The sequence below is a fragment of the Tursiops truncatus genome, chromosome 2, assembly GCF_011762595.2.
Source record: "Tursiops truncatus isolate mTurTru1 chromosome 2, mTurTru1.mat.Y, whole genome shotgun sequence".
Classification (NCBI taxonomy): domain Eukaryota; kingdom Metazoa; phylum Chordata; class Mammalia; order Artiodactyla; family Delphinidae; genus Tursiops; species Tursiops truncatus.
Window position 1 is genome coordinate 62458138 of NC_047035.1, and position 20231 is coordinate 62478368.

General features: G+C 35.0%; 1 protein-coding gene and 1 long non-coding RNA gene across 6 annotated transcripts in view; one reads left to right on the top strand and one right to left on the bottom strand.

The window, feature by feature from the left end:
• Positions 1-7094: 7094 nt before the first annotated feature.
• MBIP (MAP3K12 binding inhibitory protein 1) overlaps positions 7095-20231 on the top strand; it is a 35277-nt gene continuing 22140 nt past the window's right edge. Inside the window, exons 1-7 of one of the 5 annotated variants that reach the window (XM_019924013.3) lie at positions 7098-7270; positions 10912-11031; positions 12762-12986; positions 13075-13171; positions 15639-15704; positions 15945-16097; positions 19665-19762. In XM_019924013.3, coding sequence (XP_019779572.1) covers positions 7142-7270; positions 10912-11031; positions 12762-12986; positions 13075-13171; positions 15639-15704; positions 15945-16097; positions 19665-19762 — 888 coding nt within the window. In that variant the 5' untranslated portion in view covers positions 7098-7141. Of the gene's footprint in view, positions 7271-10911; positions 11032-12761; positions 12987-13074; positions 13172-15638; positions 15705-15944; positions 16098-19664; positions 19763-20231 lie in introns of all 5 variants that reach the window. The other 4 variants (XM_019924014.3, XM_004318581.3, XM_073800546.1 and 1 more) reach the window with 4 other exon arrangements.
• The window catches only part of LOC141277981 (uncharacterized), a 300462-nt gene continuing 287920 nt past the window's right edge, over positions 7690-20231 (bottom strand). The window contains exon 9 of the long non-coding RNA XR_012329998.1: positions 7690-7777. This is a non-coding gene — a long non-coding RNA (uncharacterized lncRNA). The remainder of the gene's footprint in view (positions 7778-20231) is intronic.

The following is a 20231-nucleotide window of genomic DNA, read 5'->3' on the forward strand; positions in this document are numbered from 1 at the left end:
CTGTTTAATTTTAGAGCTGCAGTCTTCTAATTTAGTTCTGAGAAAAACAAGTTTTGGGATGTTGAAAGTTCCCCATAATGGCCACTGGAGTTGTAAATTACTTTTGGTTAAGTTGGCCCATTTAGCTAAAAATGTACATGAAGAGGGACTATAGTTTTTGAACATAAAACTAGCTGGGATCCCAGAAGGAGGATCCTCCTGGGAGAATTTAGAGAATTGGGATCCCATTTAAATTTAGAGAATTTAGAGAATTTAGAGAATTTAGAACCTGAGGTTCAGAAAACAAATGTGGACTCACCAAAAGGATGATGCCTTAACAAAAACAAAAACAGGTACTGAATTAAAGTTGGAGCACTTAAACAAAAGGAGGTAGCTCAAATATTAGAGGAAACTTACTTACTGAACCAAAAGGAAAAAAAAAAGACTCAATGAAATGAAGAGTGCAAAGGGCTCAAGTGGGTAATCCACATGATTCTGGATAGTTTCTATTGCTATGTTGTTAGTTCCTTAGGGATTCATTGCCTACAGATCCCACTTCTGACACCAAGTAACATCAACCTTTTAAACAAAAAAGGTAAGTGGTTTATCCAGCAAAATCGAGTTTGTTAGTGAAAAACGGAGGAATTGCAATTTGGAACATGAAAACCATGGTGAACCATACGCAAGTATAGAGAACAAAGGAGAGGAGCATTCTTTATAGAGGAAGAGGAATTTGGAAGGGGCTGTTTTGAACAAAAGCTCATTGGAGGGAAGTGAGAGTTTGGGGTTGTGGCAGCCTCTCATTGGCTGCGTTGCTGCTGGGAAAGGAGAAAATCTTCCTTCTTTCTGCTAGGGTATGTCAAGTAAGCTGTGACAAGTGGTGTGTGAGAATTTCCCCTTCACGACTTCCCAACTCCCTTTGAATAAGGTTTTCCTTTATTCATTTTCATAATACCAAATACAAATATTCTCTTTGTGCTCCAGAAAATATGAGGAAACAGGACCATGATGAGGAGATATATGGAAGATATAATGAAGTGTCAAATGGAACTTCTAAAGTAGAGGAGTACAATATAAGAAATGAAAAATGCACTGGATGGGATTTAGAACAGATTAAACAGTTTAGAAGATAATACCAATGAACTTGAAGACATAGCAATAGAAACTATCCAAAAGAAAGCACCATGAGAAGAAGACTAGAAAGAAATGAATAGCCATCTGGGATATCAAGTGGCCTACCATATGTACAATTGGAGTCCCAAGAGGAAACTTCACTTCATTGAAGTGAAGTTTCACTGAAACTTCACTTCAGCCTACACTTCATTGCAGCGTGTAGGCTTCTCAGTGCGGTGGCTTCTCTTGTTGCGGAGCACGGCACTCGGACTTCAGTAGTTGTGGCACATGGGCTCAGTAGTTGTGGCTTACAGGCTCTAGAGTGCAGGCTTAGTAGTTGTGGCACACAAGCTTAGTTGCTCCACGGCATGTGGGATCTTCCCAGACCAGGGCTCGATCCTGTGTCCTCTGCATTGGCAGGCAGATTCTTAACCACTGTACCACCAGGGAAGTCCTCTTATAGTTTTCTTTAGATAGATTTTGTACATCTATTAGGAAACCTAAATCTTAAATATTAGGAGCTACTGACTTGTGAAAATGAATTAGAAATGTAGACTAACTACCTCTGAAATTAAAATACAAATCAAAGGGGAAGAGTGGGGTTGATACTGTAAAGCTTGATTTACATGATTTTCCAAAGAAAAATATTTTTAATATAAGGTGAGCATTTATAAAAATAAATGAAGTGATTAACAACTATAATAAAATGGGAGAAGAAATGTAAAACATGCCTTTGTACCCTTGAATGAGCCATTTTCCTTGTAGTTGGTCTATTTTCTACTAAAATTAGCAATTTAGGTACTGTTTTTCTACTTTTTCTACCAATTACTGAGAACGGTGTTGAAGTCTCCAAACATAATTGTGGTTTTGTTTCTTTTTCCTTTAAGTTCTATCAGTTTTTGCCTCAAATATTTTCAAGATCTGCTTTTGGTGCACAAACAATGCTGTTAAGTCTTTTTGGTGAACTGTCCCTTTTAACATTACATACTGCTCCTGTGATATTCAGTGTCTGATATTAAAATAGTCATTCTGGCTTTATTTTTATTGGTACTTGCATAGTATATATTTTTTCCATCTTTTAACTTTTAAGCTTTATATTTAAAGTGGGTTTCCTTTAGTCAGCACATAGATATTAATTTTTAATCAATCTTTAAATCTGTGTTTAGATCATTCGCATTTAATTTAATTATTGATATGGTTGGATTAAAATCTATTACCTTGTTATTTTCTCTTTGCCCCATCTCTTTTTTGTTTCTTATTTTCCTGACTTTGAATTAAATATTTTTATGATTCCTTCATATCTCCATTATTAGCTTATTATTTATACTTAAAAAAATATTTTAGTAGTTACCCTAGAGCTTATAATTTACATCTTTAACTTATCACAGTCTACCTTCAAATATTACACTGCTTCATGTGCATGTAAAAACCTTACAACTGAATACTTACAATTCCTCCCTCACAATTTTTGTGCTATTTTTGTCACACATTCCTTTATATGTGCTATAAACCCACAATAATTTGCCACTATTTCTATTTTAGACAGTTAATTATCTTTAGAACAAATAAAAATAAGAAAAAATGTCTCATATATCACTTTATTTTAATCATTTTGTAAGATCTTCATTTTGTTGTGTAGATACCAATTTCTTTCTGATGTCAGTCCTTTTGCCTGAAAAACTTCCTTTAAGATTTCTTATAGTGCAGGTCTGCTGGTAATGAATAATCTTCGTTTTGTTTACCTTTAAAAAAATCTTTATTTCTCCTTCATATTTGAAATGGAGATATAGAACCTAATTTCCCACCTCTTGGGTGTGGGCCAGACATAGTAACTTGCTACTAACAAGTAGAATCAGATGGAAATGACAACGTGTGACTTGAGAGACTAGTCCTAAAAGGCCCTGTGTCTTCTCTCTCACTGCTTTTCTCCACAGTGGGTGACAAAACTACCATGCAAAGTCACTCCTGAATTTCTCACCCACAGAAACTTGGTGATAATAAATATTTGTTGCTTTAAGCCACTAAATTTCAGGGTAATTTGTTACACAGCAGTATATAATATTGGAGTTCTCTGGGTTTCCTGGATCTGTGGTTTGATGCTTTCACTATATTTGGAAATTTCTCAGTCATCATCTTTTGAAATGTTTCTTCTGCCCCAATCTTTCTCTATTCTCCTTTAGAGGTTCCAATTATATGTATATTAGACTACATTATATTGTTCTACAGTGGTTGGATGCTTTATTTTCAGTTTTAAAAACTTGCAAAATCAGCCTCATCATGCCCCCCCGCTTAAGTCACCAATCCAATCTGAGCAGCAGCCCCTTCTCTAAGGGACTCCATGTTCCTCTAAGCTCCTGAATTTTAATAATTCCAAACTCTTCCCTTTGTTCCCGCAGCCCTAGAGGGGTTAGCTGCTTCCTGAATTTGCTAACACTGTGATAGATTATTGTTTTCTTGTTATCTCTTCAGTTAATTAACAACTTATCATAAGTAATAATTTATTTTAAATTTTTCTCTGTTCAAGTAACAGGTATGTTTTCTAAACCTTGAATGAATCACAAATCAGTATGGGAAGTCCCAATAAACCAATCCTCAAAGCTGGGATTTTGAAACTGGTTTATTGTGTCCTTGGACTTGATTGTAGTACTGAGCTCCTTGCTAATAGAAAGTGGAATGTTGTGATCCGTTGCACGACATGGCAACACAATTAGTCAGTTTTACTCCAACTTCTTTGATTGTGGAAACTTCTGTTGGAAGAAGCATCTTACAGAACTGGTATTCAGCAGAGCAAACTTTGGGAAATGCTGGCTTCACCATACTTCTCTATCCAATGATCCTCCCTAAACACATCACTGCATGTTCAAGTTCCTGCTCCTGTTTTATCTTAATTAGGAATTTGTACTCATCATTTGAGCCTCAAAATCAATGTTTTACATCAAGTGTTTAGAGCTTTTCCTGACACTGAATCCAAACACCTCCCCAAAGGAACTAATAGGTTGTATTGCTTTATACATATCTCTAATATGATCATTGTCACATTATATCATAGATGTTTGTTTACATATATGCCTCACCCATGAGAACTGGAGCTTTTTGAGAAATATCCTTGCCTGATTCATCTTTGTACCTTCAACATGGTCAGAGTGTCTGGCATATAGTAGGTACAATTAATTTGTATGGATATCATTCGTGAGAAGGTTATGGAGACTAGCTGTATTTATTCATTAAGAAAAATTTGAGCACTTTGAATTTGCTGTTCCAGAGGAGAATAAACGGACATGCTTCATTGTTTGAAATGAATTGTTTGTAGCATTCTTACTACATGTTACAATTTCCCCTCAAGTGTAGGAACTTCTTTTTTATTTTCCATTTTACAAATCTGTTCGACTTAGGCAAATAAATTCAGCTCCACAAGCATATACTGAGCAATTACTCTGTGCCAGAAACTATGCTAAGCCTTAAGTATACAAACATGATACATATAAATTCTCATAGCTCAGTGGGGAGACAGATTCGTAGTCAAGTAAATTTCAGTATCAATATGATAAGTACAATAATGGAAGCATATATGAGTTGTAGGAGTTGTTTAGCGGAGAAGATAAGGTCTTTATGACAAGGAGTATGAGGAAAAACTTCCCAGAGATTTCTGAACTGGAGTTTTTGAAGGAGGAATAGGAGTTTTCCAATCGGATAGGAGGCAGGGGCACAAATAAAAACATGGAGGCAAAAAAATAGTAAAGCTTTCAAGAAGTAAAAGCAGTTTTGAGAGCATTAAGCACCAGATGGTTTGTGGCAGAAAATGAGGCTGGAAATTTAGGCAAAGGCCAGATCATGAGAAGAGCCTTAGATGCCATTCTAAGGAACTTGGGCTTATCCATCAGGTGATGGGGAGCCAGAGAAGGCAAATTAAACTTTTCCTTTTCTACATTAGAAAAAAGGTGTATTATACCATCTATTGAGCACGTATATCTCAGGCACTTTGCTGGGCACTGGTTTATTTAATAGGGCTGTACCTTTAAAGCTCTTCATAAAGGACATTTTTGTTGATAAGGTAGATAGCCTAGATTTCATTTATCCTCCCAAGTGATTCTTAGGATGAATTTTCAGGACAGTTTTTCTAATTCTGTTGCTAATGCCAAGACCAACAGTTTGAATTATTTCCACCAGGCAGAAGATTTTTCAGCAACCCACTTTATAAACTGTAATTAGTTTTCTATAAAGGGTAAATTATTTCCTTTACTCTCTAAATTTCAGAGCTTTCATCATATTTTTCTTACACATTATTTTCTATATGTTTCTATATAAAGTTAGCCCAAGGAAATCCACATCTTTTCAGTCTACAAACTCTTCTATTTAAATAAGTTCCAAAATGAAGGTAATAGGCATCAGGAAGGAGTAAGAAAAGTCCCTGGAAAGAAGAAATAATGCACAAAAGAGTTAAATTGCAAGTATTAGCTAAGTAAGCAATACTATAAGTGGAAGTCTGCATATTGAAACAGAATCTCATAGAGAATTTATATAGAGATCAAATGGCCATCAATTAATTCTATATTAGATGTTCAAGGGAACAAGTAAAACTTGAAATTTCAAAATCAGTGATGGCAAAGGAAAGAATGAGCAGTACCTTATTAAAGATGGTATTCTTATAATATACAAAGCAAGTTCCCAAATGTGTCTCATACCACTGGCCTGAATATTTGGAAAAAAAAACAAAAACAAACCTCACACCTAGGTGAAAACAAATAATCTGAAACTAGTTGCTAATATGTTACAAAACAAAAACTTTTAGTTACCCCATTAGAATTATTCTCTAACAAGAGAACCAGAGGCAAAGAAAATTGCTAACATTGCAAAGAATCATGAATTTAGGTTAAATATGGGGAGGAGTGGCTTGAAGGAGAAGGTTGCTCAATTTGGTATTAGATATTGTGAAATCTTTCTATGGACATCTCTAGACATAGGCTGGATTATAAACTGTATATCCTGCTGTGAACAAGGGAGCAGACAAGATTACTCAAGATCCTGTCGCCTGGTGATCTTTGGAAATGAAAGCCTAATTAACAGGCTCCCTAGAGGCAGGTCAAAGGCGTTCTTTTATCCCTACTGCCCTTAATCCCAGTTCCTTGATGCCTTATTCCTCCCCCTTTCATTCAGCGTACTCTAAAACTGAATACACATTGTGCAAGTTTCCACCTCTGCTTCTTTTACTGTAAGAGCATTAGACGACTGGAATTAAGAATTTTAAATCCCTCATCTCTAAACTGATGATATTTATTTTTTTCAAGTGTTTTGGAATAAAGTTTAACACTAAAAACTTTCTAAACTTTTCAATTGCACAACAAAATTTTTAATGTTAGACTCTGTAATACTACAAAGTCTTTCAAATATCTTTTACCAAAGTTATCTGATAAGTAATACTTTGTCAAATTTCAATTCGGATTGATCTCTAATTTCAAAGATTGTGTTGCATGCGATTGCTTACTTAGTTAAATTCCTGTTAGAATCATATTGACAGTGTTTCCCTTCTTTGAAACAGTTTTAGGATGAGCGTCTCTACCGTAGTACGCAGGGAATAGCAACTGATTTACGAGTTTTTAAACTTGACAGAATTATTCTGCAGATTTAAAGTAATTAATATCATTCCCTTGATGGTAAATGAGGCATAAAAGTTTTTTCTTGTTTTATATCCTCTTCCTCGCATGAAAAATTAGTTATGATAACTAATTTATGTTAAATTAGCGATGTTAACTAACTAATGAGGGTTCAAGAAGCTAACCCTCATTAGATAACGACTCCAATCATTATCTGAAATACTGTAGCTAGCCTCACGCAGGTTCGCAGTCATCCGCTCAGGGTCCTCTGCGGAACCTTGTAGCTGCACCTGATTGGTGCACGTGCTTGTCAGTCACATAGAGGGGGCGGGTGCTCAAAGCCCCGCTCTAAAAGAGACGCAGTGCTTTTACATCATCGCGCAGCGACCAAAGCAGGGGAGGGTGGGGTGGGTTGTGAGGGCTTTTCGGTGCTGGCGGGGGCGGCCTACGAAAGTGTCATGGCTACTGCCGCTGAGCTTAGTCGCCCGACTATCGGTGACAGGAGCCTAGAGCGGAGCTGCAGCCCCAACCTCTCCCAAGAGGTGGTCTGCGAAGTCTTTCGCTCCTTGCATACCCTGGCTGGACAAGTGAGTGGTGGTCTGTGGGAGAAGGGGTCTGGGAACCGTCTAGCCCCTCCCCCCTTTTTTCCTCGAGCGGAGGCAGGGGGCAGCGGAGGCCTGCGGGGTGTGGGACCCGGCGCGAGTAGCCGAGGCCGGGGGAGGAGCTCGGGCCCAGCCGTCTGTGGTCTGAGTGAGGATGGCCGCGCGGGTTAGTTCACGGCCGGTTGCAGGCTAGATTTCCTTGCAACTCTTCTCCCCAAGAGTGAGTGAGGCTAGTGTAAGTGAAAACCCGGCTCGGAGATGAACAGGCTTGGAGAGAATGGATGCGGAGAAGCTTCTCTGAGGGTTTGGGAGGCGTCTGGCGCTCAGGCTCCTTTTACTTCCAGTTCATTCATTATAGAAATTGATAGGTTAGTACGGCCTGCGATTTCTGGAAAAGCTGTCTCTCCGCCTTTTTTGGGTGATTTCCTCTTATGAGTCACTTGCTTTTGTTTCTTTCTTTTTTCCTTCTGGCCGTTGCTTGCATCTCTTCCCCTTTAAAACGGGGAGGAAGAGAAAAGGAATTAATCTAAACTACTCATAGCGTAAAGTTGGCTGAGTTATCCATGGTCGATACTGCTTGTATCACAACTGTTGTTTAGTAATTTAGCTATTAACTAGTTTAACTGGCTGATAAATAGCTTTTGTAGAAATGTCATAATAAAATCGGGTTTAAATAAAGGTACTCCTTACACTCAAGTCACTATTTCGTTTCATGATGTAAAGTGCAAAGCAAATTTTAAATGAGAAACAACTTGAAAATATGTTTGTCTGCTTTTAAAAAACAGATGTTTTTAATCTTAAGGCGGAATTAGGCATTTATGTTGAAGATAATGGTAACTTCCTTTATGAAAATAGAGCGTTTGATTTGTGAAAATTATTTTTAAAAGCCTTGGGTGAATGGAGAATCAGTCTCTTAAAACGTTATTTAAATATTTTTTAAAATCCTAATATTTGTTCTAACTTAAAAAGAGCATTACTCTAAGTTAAACATTCAGTTTGGTTTAATAGAACGATTATTAATAGAGTCGGCTAAAAGTTTTAAACTCACTTGTTTGTCAAGGACTTAAACTTTTTTTTTTAAGACTTGGGGACACATTATTTCAGTCTCAAGACTCAAGACCTGTAAATGGTTTAAAAGTTTGAGAACTTTCTATGGCGTGGACATTGGAACTTTAAGGTTTTTTTTTTTAATACCCTAATATCAGGATGAAAAAAGTTTATACTCACCTATAGTTTACGCAAGTTTTTTTCCCCCCACTGATGAGATACTTTTTAAAAATAACTAAGAAATAAAACATTTCTTTTGAAATAGTTTGTATACTGAATTTTTAAAACTCATTAAAAAATTTTAAACATTCAGATATTCTGTAGGTAAAAGTAGAGATGTGATTAAAATTTACTTATGTCACCTGTCAAAAATGTTTAGAGTGAATATTTGGTGAGTTTTCATGACAGAGTGAAAGGACCATTTATACAAGTGTCAGAAAATAAGATCATCTCATCAATTAAATGCTAGCCAACTTGGTAATACTCTCTGTATTTCGAGATGTATTGTTTAAAGAATTAAAGCCCGAGTACTATACTTATAAAATTGCCCTTGGTGGAAATCACTATTTCCTTTCAAAACCAGTTTAAGGAATTTTTTAAAATGTATGTTGTAAAATGCCTACTTTATTCTGTATAGTATCGTGTTATTAGCTCTCCTCAATAGGAAACAAAGTTGAATGTTTAAAAAGTATTTTTTATCTCAGATTTCCAATTTTCTAATTTTAACTTTATTGCTTACCTCTGGTTGGTCCATTTTACCAAGCTGAAGAAATATTTATTGTTAGCTTGGATTTTCATATTAATTTAATAAAGTTTTTACTGAAATACATATTTTAAATAGGCCATATTAATGGCAGACTAATACATTTTTGACTGAATGGTTTACAAGTTCTACAGTGTAAAAATGCATAGAATTCATATTACTAACAGGGAATTTGTTGAATAATAGTTGGATGTATTGGGATAGTTTTAAAGTTAATTTGTGACATTATTATGTGATTTTCTTAAAAGACCAAATATCTTTAACTGCACTTGAAAGCTTACATAATTTTGCTGAATTGAAATGAGAATATGATCCAAACATTAAATTTAATTTCTATAAGTTATTATTTTCTCTAGAAAATTTGATGCTTTGCTTTGGTTGAGGATTTGCCTGCATTATCCCCAAACTGTATTCATAAATTTGTTATAGTAAACTATAGATCCCTTGAGAACTGTAAAAGTATAGTAATAGTTTACTTCCATGCATAAGTTGTTGTCTAAGGAAATCTTTATAGGCATTAAATAATGTAAATTAAGATTAATGTGGTTATCTTAATATAAAACCTTAGTTAAAATAATGTAAACTAATTTTTGCCAGTGCAGCCTACACAAAACTTATTTCTTTACACTTGTCTAATATGGACTTTCAATATTTCTGGTCAAAGGGTGGTAAACTTCTGTCATGTAGCATTCATTCATATAGTGCCTTTTTTGGGAACTTTGGATCTTTTCGGTTCTATGTACATTGGTTTATATTTTTGTTTTATTACAATTACAATTTATAAGATCTGTATTTGAACTAATGTAACAGTTGTCTTTATTTTGTAGAAAACATGACTAATTTTAAATAAATGATTTTTGAAAAAATAATAGTTAACTTGATTCTGCGATGTAGTATATCCTTATAAACACATGTCCCTAGAAAAGTTTACGGTGATTCACTTTTATTCACTCAAAAAGACTAGAGATGGAGGCTTTCCCTCTAAAATCTTCACTCATTTTGATATTAATTTTATATTCAGGTTCTTGGTAGTTTTCTATATATACTATTATTGTAATAGGTCACGGATAGCCAATTTATAAGAAATTTTCATACAATGAGCCCTCATACTTTACTAGAAAATACTGTTTAGCAGTAAGTCTGGCCTTTCCATCCAGTCTCTGGCCATTTATTTCACTACTGTGGAAAACTATTTGTTTTTCAATTTCAGATTTCCGCAGCTAAATAATAGTTTAATTTTTATTTGAAGTAGATAAACACATTGCCATGTATCACTAGACTTTATAATATGTATGAATATAAATGTATGAATTGATTTTTAAATTATTTTTAAAATTCGTTAAAATTGAAAACAATAAAAATGTGATTCAGAAGACATCAGAGGAATGATATGTTTGTTATGTATTTATGTGCATATTTAACAAAAAGAAATGTATATATCAGAACTTTCATAAAGGTACCTGCCCCCTCTGTTTAATGCTCTGAGCTAGAAGCAGTAGGATTCTGAGTAGGACAAGACTATTTTCACCCCTATCCAAAGTTTTTTAGATAATGATTATCGAAAAAGATGGTCCCGTTACACAGACCCAAGAATAGAATTAGAGTGAGGTGTCATTCTATTTTTTTATGAAAATTTCACGTTTTTTGGCTTTTTAAAGTGGTAACTAGGTGTAGAGCATTTTTATGTATGATTGAAAACTTGAGAACTTTGAGCTAAATGGTGTGTTATTCTATAGAAATCTTATTTTTGGACAATCCCATGTGTACAGCTTAATCTTGTAATTTTTTGTGATGTTGCTGGTTTGCCCCTTTGAAGCTTAACATCAGAGATGATGTGGTGAAAATTACAATCGATTGGAACAAGCTCCAGAGCCTCTCGGCATTCCAGCCTGCTTTGCTCTTTAGTGCACTTGAACAACACGTTTTATATTTACAGGTAAATTTCGTGTTAAAAATGTTAACTCGATATTGAGACTAGAAATTAATTGTAGTTAAATTGTAAGCTGTAGTATTTGTTAGCTCTATCTTAACACTGTATTAATAGTGGTATTAATAAAAGGTTACTTTGGCCAGATTGGATCCAAATCTGTTAATTTACATAGTGATCAGGACAATTACAGGAATATAGCCCAATAGGCTGATGTGGATGTGAAGATTGAAAATGCAGTTCTATTCAATTCTAGACTTGCACTGAAAATTCAATACAGTTGCATCTATGGTAGGTTATAATTAAGCAATAAGACACGGCAGGTGTGTGTCATGCTATGATAATGATTCCATGCCTTGGGTGAGTTTGGAGGCTCATGGAGTGCTTTCAGTGGTTCAAGAAGTGGCATTATCCCAGCATGACACATCCTGGAGTGTCTATTGCAATTAAACAGTTTCAGCATAGTTTTTAAAAAGAAAGTAATTTCTGTGACATTAATGTCTCATATTAGTAAGTAGCCAGTCACTATTTTATCGTCTTTTTCTTGAGTTTGAAATAATTCATCCTTTATATTAAGTCAACACTGAATTAATTTATAATAGTATTGTTATATTTTTTTAGTATTTCAGTTCAATAACTGAACAGTATTATGACCTTGCTAGTTTCCAATTGAACATCTTTGCAGTTACAATTGATGCAAGTTTGCAGTTTATCTCTAATCAAAGTATAAAATATGAAGTGTCGAAAAGTTTACTTCTATTAAGATGTTACAAGGATTCAGAAGAGTATTTGGTATAGCAAATAATGGAAGCAAAATTGTAGGTATGAAATAATTGGAACACTGACAAGTGTTGGTGTGTTTTGATTAATGGAGTAGACATTTAATTTTCAGTCCTCTATTCAGTGACTTTATGGGAAATTTTAACTCTGTTTCATGTTAAAAGTAATAGTTAACCCTAGTTTTAAAGGGCGGAAGCAATGAGCTATAGGACTCAATTGAGGCCTAATTGTGGATGGGTCTGGGCGGGGGGAATGGGTAGTATAATTTACATTATACAACAGGGTTTTTTCCCCCTCTAGTATGGTGATAGGCATCTACCTCTTTTCAGCTATGGCTCTTGTTCGTTTTCTTTTTAAAAATTTAATTTCATGACCCAAGAAGATATCTTGCCATGTCAGGAGAAGCTTGAGTGTTCACTCAGCATAACACCTATATATTTCATGTCTATGCTCTCTCATTTACTTCGGCCAACTGCAGTTTCAAGTGGAGAATCTCCAGTGATATAGTGATAATACAGGGCTTTGCTTAGTGAGAGCACTGGCTCTCGTGTTAAGGAGGAAAAATACTAAGCCTTAGTATTCTGAGGAGGCATTTGAATGACATGTTAATTAAGTGGCATTGGTGCCAGAGGCTGAGGCTTTGATTTGGCACAAAATAAAAGATGAGTGACAGAATGATTCCCTCAAAGAAAATTTTAAATTTCCTCAGGTTTTCTTTTTCTTCTTTCCTTTCCTTTTTTTTTTTAAAACAGATTTATAGCAAATGATATTGGTCACAATAGCAGAGGACAGCACAAACACTTACATGTGCTCAGATCTATGTATGATGTGCCAACCTTTTAAATTTAGTTAATTGATATTGAATATTGCCTCTACTTAGCAGGAATTTATATAAATATGGTAAATATGTGATTAATTTTGATCAGTTTGAACCTCAGCAGATGGAATTGTGTTCTCAGCCTTTTTTAGCAAAACTTCAGCCTCTGATTAAAGAGGAGAATACAACTGTTGTTGAAGAAATAGGAAAAACAGAAACAGGGAACAAGAATGAAGTAAATGCCAAATTTCCCATTGGCGACCTACAGGAGGAAGAAAAGCACAAAGATTGTGATTTGGGAGATGTGAAAAAGACACAGATCCATTTTGATCCAGAAGTAGTTCAAATAAAGGCTGGAAAAGCAGAAGTAAGAAGTTGGGTTTTGGGGGGTGGGTGGAGTATTTTTTTTAATCTTACTGTGTTTGAATTAAGACACACATGCTTATTGTTTGTAGATTGACAGACGAATATCTGCATTTATTGAAAGAAAGCAAGCTGAAATCAATGAAAACAACGTCAGGGAATTTTGCAATGTTATTGATTGTAATCAAGGTAACTACCTAGAAGAAGTTAATTTTTGTAGGATTTTAATGATCTGTCATTTGTTTTTTAAAATGAATAACATTAAGAACACAGTTTTTAATTATTTCACAGGTTTATTTGGAAACTAAGACAGCAGTATTTCCTTCTGTTTAATAATACAAAATGGTTTTCATCTTGGTTATCCAAAAATCAAATAAATGCTAACGTGAAAAGGCAAATGTTTACCACAGGTGTAAAGATTGTTTTAAAGTTCCTTCAGGAAATGAAGATAAAGTGTGGGTGGTAGGGTGTCTCAGTCTCATTAGTAAGAAGGTCTAAGCTATATAAATTTCAAGTCTCTAAAGGTATTTATGAAATTATGATACTAATACATGAAGTGAACTTAGTAAAGTTAATACTCCTCAAGAGGGAGCAGTTTTCTCACTACTCCTTAGCTGTTTGAAATGTTTTATGTCATGATAAAACCAATTTGTCAACAAGACTATGGTGTCTTATGCTTTTTTCCTTTCTCTCATAGTGCATACATTTGCTGTTTTTCATCAGATTCTCCTTTCCTCTCCACATGATTTTATAGTATATTTACAGATCTGCAGGTATGCTGCAGAATACAAAATTGCAAAGCACTAGCATAGATCATAGTCAGGCATCATAGTAATAATCAGAACAAGTAGTTCTTAGAAAAAATTATGGAGAAGAGTTCCTAATTGGAATGAACATTTTTCTTGTTGCCTCTAATATCTTGTGGCTAATTATTATGAACACAATTTTCAGATGAACCTAGAATTGACTCGTATCACATTGGTACACTGATTCTCTTAATAATGAAATAATACAGGCTCAAGGTGGGTCCTAAATGCAGCCTTTTCTACTATTAACATTATACATACGTATCTCTAGATTTGGTATATTTTACTGTTAGCTTTTCAGGACAGGTTCAGCAGTGGCAAAATCTCAGGTACTACAATCCAACTGCAAGCTACCCATGAGAAAGCGTTTGTTGAAGGAGCAAGCACATGTATCACTAATGTTATTCCTCTGTTCTCCCTGCTAACTCTATTATTATAAACCACCAGGGGATAGAAATTGACAAGAATTGAAATGCTCAGCAGGATTCCTTAGCCCATTCAATCCCTTGCTGGCTCCAAACAGTGTTGGGAAGAATTGCTGTGGAGAGTGACTAGCACTTATACATTCACTATCTTCACACCATGCTGAATTTTTCTCTAATGGGTCAGTTAATCTATATATTTGGAATATAGTTCTGGAATGGATGATAGCTTCTTTTTTTAACCCTTAGCCCCATGAAATGGTAGAAAGAGAATGGAGAGGTGATGGCCATTTAAACATATTTTCAGGTGTTTCAAAAAGAAAAGAAAAAGAAAATGACTCTAGTATCTATATATAAAAGATAGGTGGGTTTGGAATTTTATTCACAGTTTGATGTGTCAGCAGAACTATCTTAAGGAAACAGAGTGAAAAAAATCAGATGTATTGTAATGTGTTAGTGAGTTCCTTTTAATACCTCTCAATTGACCAAAATATAAACAATGGGTTTTTTAAAAAATCAAATTCCCTAGGGAAAAAAAGAATTTTCCTTCATTATCTTTTACCATCCATTTTTATTACAAAATAATTAAGGGGAGTCTTTTAGGAAATTTACTGCAATGCATGGTTTTACTTAATGTCATTTTAAAGATTATTTTATAATATTTGAATTGTTTATATATTATGTTAATATCATTCCAACTTTCTCCCTTGGTTTATGATTTATTTGTTGATATATAACTTGAAAGAAACTATACTTTTCAGCTTAGAAAAAATTTGGAACAAAATTTCACATGGTATTATTTTTAAAATTGCGTTTTTTGAAAGGGGCAGTCTGGAACGAGATAGATAGCTTTTGTGATAAGGGATTTTTTTTAGATGAGCACTGGAAATCTAGGAAAAGTATAAAAGTATGTGTTGTAGGTTTCAAGGTCTTTTTTGTGTGGCGTTCTGAAATAAAAATGTGTTAAAGGCATAATACTTTATATTACATGTTCACTAATATGATCAGTAATATGAAAAATGCTGTATTTTTTAAAAAGATATTTTAGTAAAAATACTGAGTTTTGTTTATTTCTATGTCTCTTTAGCTTAGAAATTTTAACTCTCTATAATATATAAATCATTTTCTCCCAAGGCCCAGATGGTTTTTAGGGATATTGGTATTCATTAAAAATTAAATTATGCCACCAAATGTTGAGGACTTTTCTATATATAAATCTGGAAATAGGTAACATTAGATATAAGTTTTAGAGAGTAAAGATAACTAAATTTTATCCTGTGCATGATAGTAATTTAATTACTGTTATTTAAAATGATATTCTCTGATTATGAGTAATATGTTAATATGTATTACTGAAGGGTTATCAAAATATCATACATTTGAAGTTAAGAATATATTTAAACTTATACTCATCTGAATTCTCCTTAGAAAATAGTTGTGCGAGAACCGATGCCGTTTTTACTCCTTACCCTGGGTTTAAAAGTCATGTAAAAGGTAAGTATCCATTATATAATATCTTCATCACTGTCAGAAACTTATTCTAGATTATAAGCAAAATGGAATAGAAATCACTTTCCTATCTAAATTTTATTTATTTTAAAACAAATCAAAAACTCTTGCCTTTCTTTGTACTTGGGTTTGTGGTTATGAAAAGAACATCAAATACTGTTAAGGAGAGAGACTTTCTGATTTTTGAAATGTAAATTTAATAGGCTCAAAAGTTTCTTAATTTAGTTTCTAGAGTTGTGAATACATATGGACCACAGACTAGACCTGAAGGAATTCAAGGGTCAGGTCATAAACCTAACAGCATGCTCCGCGATTGTGGTAATCAGGCTGTAGAAGAACGACTACAAAACATTGAGGCTCACTTGCGATTGCAGACAGGTAAGCAGAGTGCTGGGCAGTGTCCTGTAATGTATCTTTGCAAGTGTTTAAAGAAATTCCGATTCACTTAGTCGCCAGGTTTTCATTGAGCAGCTGTCATGTACGAAAAACATTGTTCTGATTGGTACAAAAATGAAGAAAGCCTAGTCCCTGCTTTCAAGGAATTTACAGTTCATGTGTTTATGCCCTTCTTCCTCCTCTTACACTTCTCAACAATATCCTGACTCTCTCAGTTTATTAAAGTCATAGCTGAAAACTAATGTAGTTTTTTTCCTGCCATTAACTTCATAACCATGACCATCTCTCACTCATATCCCCCACTGTGCTGGTAAAAAGTATTAATAAGTGTAACCCTAGCTCTTTAAGATCTTCCAGTGAGGATAAGCATATAAATAAATAAGTGCCATTGGGGACTAACATTTATTAAGTGACTGACTAAATCCTAAGTGCCAGTCACTCTGAAAGTATTATACATATATCAACTCACTATTTAACAGCACCCTTGTGAGATGTTGGTGCTGTAATCATTGTCAGATAAAGGAACTGAAGTTTTCAGAGCAGCATGCCCAAGGTGGTAAGTGGCAACTAGAAATCAAACTTAGATCTTAACTGGCTGCAAAGCCTCAGTCTCCCTCCCGATTTAGTCACCAGATCCTGTTGATTTTATCTTCTAAATATCTGCAAAAAGCACAGAGGCATAAAATATGGTTCAGGGAATTTCTGAGTCCAGTCTATCTGGTGTATTTGTGGATGAAGGGAGAAGATGATAAGAGAATGAGTAAATCTTTGAGGATAGTAAGAGATTAGCATTAAAATTAACTCCCTTTCTCAGAACTAGATGCATTTACAGTACAAACTGTATAACAGGATTGACTGGTTTATTAAATCTAATAGTGTCAAGTAGTTAATTTTGAAAAGTATCTGTTGAATGCCTACTATACACCAAGCACTGTTTTAGACAGGAGGGACACTGAGATGTCGTCACAGTTTCTGGCGTCAAGGACTTCATAATCTGTTTGGGAGAAAGATTAATAGCAAAGGGGGATGTTAAAGGGGCTGTGAAGGAAGGGTATGGTGGGGCACAAGGAGCCTCCATGTGAAGAGATTCAGGCAGTGCTTTGTTGACCCAGGGAAGCTTGAAATGGTTCTTGAAAGGTAGGGAGGTGAGGCAGAGGATGTTCTAGGTAAAGGGAGCAGCAAGAGCAAAGTCAGGTGAGTAAGTTATTCATTTTACTTTATTCGAAAGCAAGAACAACCAAGATCCTAAACTTTAAAAATTCTCAAAAAAATCCCCCCATATTTCTAGAGTTTTTATATTTAACAAGTTGATACTTTTGATATGAAAATTTATCCATATTCTTTAATTGCGTAACGATTGTTTAATCATGTATTTGTTCATTCAGTAAATATTGAGCACCTGTTCAGTCTATGCACTGATGCTTCCTAGGTTTGTGTAGTGTACAACCTGCACAGCCATACCCAATGAACAAAACATAAAGTTCTGCCCTCTAAGAGCTTACATTAGAGTGGAGAAACAGGCCATAAATAAGCAAAATACACAGAATGTTGGGGTAGTAATGGTTTGGAGAAAAATAAGGGAAAAAAGATAGGGAGGGAGTGCTAGGTAGGGGGAAGTGGTAGTACTGGTATTTTTTAAAGTGTGGTCAGAGAAGGCCTTACCGATATGGTAACTTTTGAGCCAAGACCTGAAGTTGGCAAGTGCAAGCCTTGTGAATACAGAGGTAGAGAGAATCACAAGTGCTAAAGTTGTAAGAGTACTTGGCCTAGTTGAATAACAGAAAAAGGGCTGAAATGGTATGAATGTGGGGAGAATGTCCAAATTGTATAGGATCTTGTAGACTATTGTAAAGGCTTTGGTTTTTAATCTGAGTGAAATGTGAAGGTGTTGGAAGGTTTTGAGCAGAGAACTAACACTATATGAATTGCATTTTAGAAGGGTTGCTGGCAGCTGTGTTGCGAACAGACTTTATGTGTGCAAGGCAGAAACAAGAAGACCAGTTTGGAGGTTGTGATAATCCAGGGAGAGGTGATGGTGGTCTAGACCAGAATGTTTACATTGGAGGTGCTAAGAAATGGAAGGATTTGGGATATAATCATAATCTTGAAATTTGAGTAACCTTAATTTTACCATACCCCTGCCTAGAAAGTTTGTTAGTTAAGAATTATGGTATTTTAAAGGAACCTCCGTACTGTTCTCCATAGTGGCTGTATCAATTTACATTCCCACCAACAGTGCAAGAGGGTTCCCTTTTCTCCACACCCTCTCCAGCATTTATTGTTTGTAGATTTTTTGATGATGGCCATTCTGACTGGTGTGAGGTGATACCTCATTGCAGTTTTGATTTGCATTTCTCTAAAGATTAGTGATGTTGAGCATCCTTTCTACCATATGACCCAGCAATCCCACTACTGGGCATAAACCCTGAGAAAACCATAATTCAAAAAGAGTCATGTACCACAATGTTCATGGCAGCACTATTTACAATAGCCAGGACATGGAAGCAACCTAAGTGTTCATCGACAGATGAATGGATAAAGAAAATGTGGCACATATATACAATGGAATATTAGCCATAAAAAGAAATGAAATTGAGTTATTTGTAGTGAGGTAGATGGACCTAGAGTCTGTCATACAGAGTGAAGTAAGTCAGAAAGAGAAATACAAATACTGTATGCTAACACATATATACGGAATCTAAAAAAAAAAATGGTTCTGATGAACCTAGGGGCAGGACAGGAATAAAGACGCAGACATAGAGAATGGACTTGAGGACACGGAGAGGGGGAAGGGTAAGCTGGGACGAAGTGAGAGAGTGGCATGGACTTATATACACTACCAAATGTGAAATGGATAGCTAGTGGGAAGCAGCCACAGAGCGCAGGGAGATGAGCTCGGTGCTTTGTGTCCACCTGGAGGGGTGGGATAGGGAGGGTGGGAGGGAGACGCAAGAGGGAGGAGATATGGGGATATATGTATACGTATAGGTGATTCATTTTGTTATACAGCAGAAACTAACACAACATTTTAAAGCAGTTATACTCCAATAAAGATGTTAAAAAAAATTATGGTAAAGCTCCTTTTAAATGGTCTTCTGGGTTAAAGGAGAAAATATGGCATGTAAGGAGAAGTATAAATTGAAGAAAATGATATGACATATTACAGCCACTGAATTGAATTGTCAGTTGTCACTATGCATTTTCCTCCTCCTAAACAACTGTCAGAGTCTGTCAGAGATACAAGTTGTTCTATACAGGAACTATTCAATGTCTTGTAAAATGAATTTAACATAAAACAAAATGCCTAGCAACATAGGAAGCATAAATGGGGCTTGGGGAGAAGTGTAGTATAATAATATATCCCATAGAGTATATTATGAAAATGTTTGCTAAAGATTTCATTCTGTCTTACTCTTGTTAACTTATTTTCTTAAGTTTAAATAATTCCCATTCTTTTGCATAAGTGTCTTTGAATGGTATTTTAAGAATAAAAATTGTAAGAAGAAAGAATTATCCATAGTATCTCAGAATTTTTTTAAATGTATTTAGGTGGTCCGGTGCCAAGAGACATTTATCAGAGAATTAAAAAACTTGAGGACAGAATCCTTGAATTGGAAGGCATTTCTCCTGAATATTTTCAATCTGTAGTAAGTATAAGTGTCTGTAAGAAATAAATGTTATTTTAGGATTCATTATCACATAATTCACTCATCTATCTGCTGTGTGCAAAACACTGTTTTAATAGTTCAGTGATGAATGAACGTAGTTCTGAGTAAAGAGTTACCTCGTTCTTTAAAGATTGTGATTTTGAATATTGTATTATAGACTCAATTTTTTTTAAAGGGTTACTTTTATGGTACATTACCCAAATTCTCAAACTTAAGCCATTTTTGTGGCATAATAAATCAGCCTGAATAGTGGTGAGTCCTGTCACTCTGAACTTTCTATCTTGTAAAACAAAGACTCCCTCTGAAACCTTGTTCTCTGTTGTCCCTTCTGTCTCTCTAATCTCTCACTCTCTACAGACTCCTTCCCTCAGCTCATACACGTTTACATTTCTCCCCCATACGAAACAAACACACACCTCAATCTGCCACCCTACCTTTTTCTTTACCC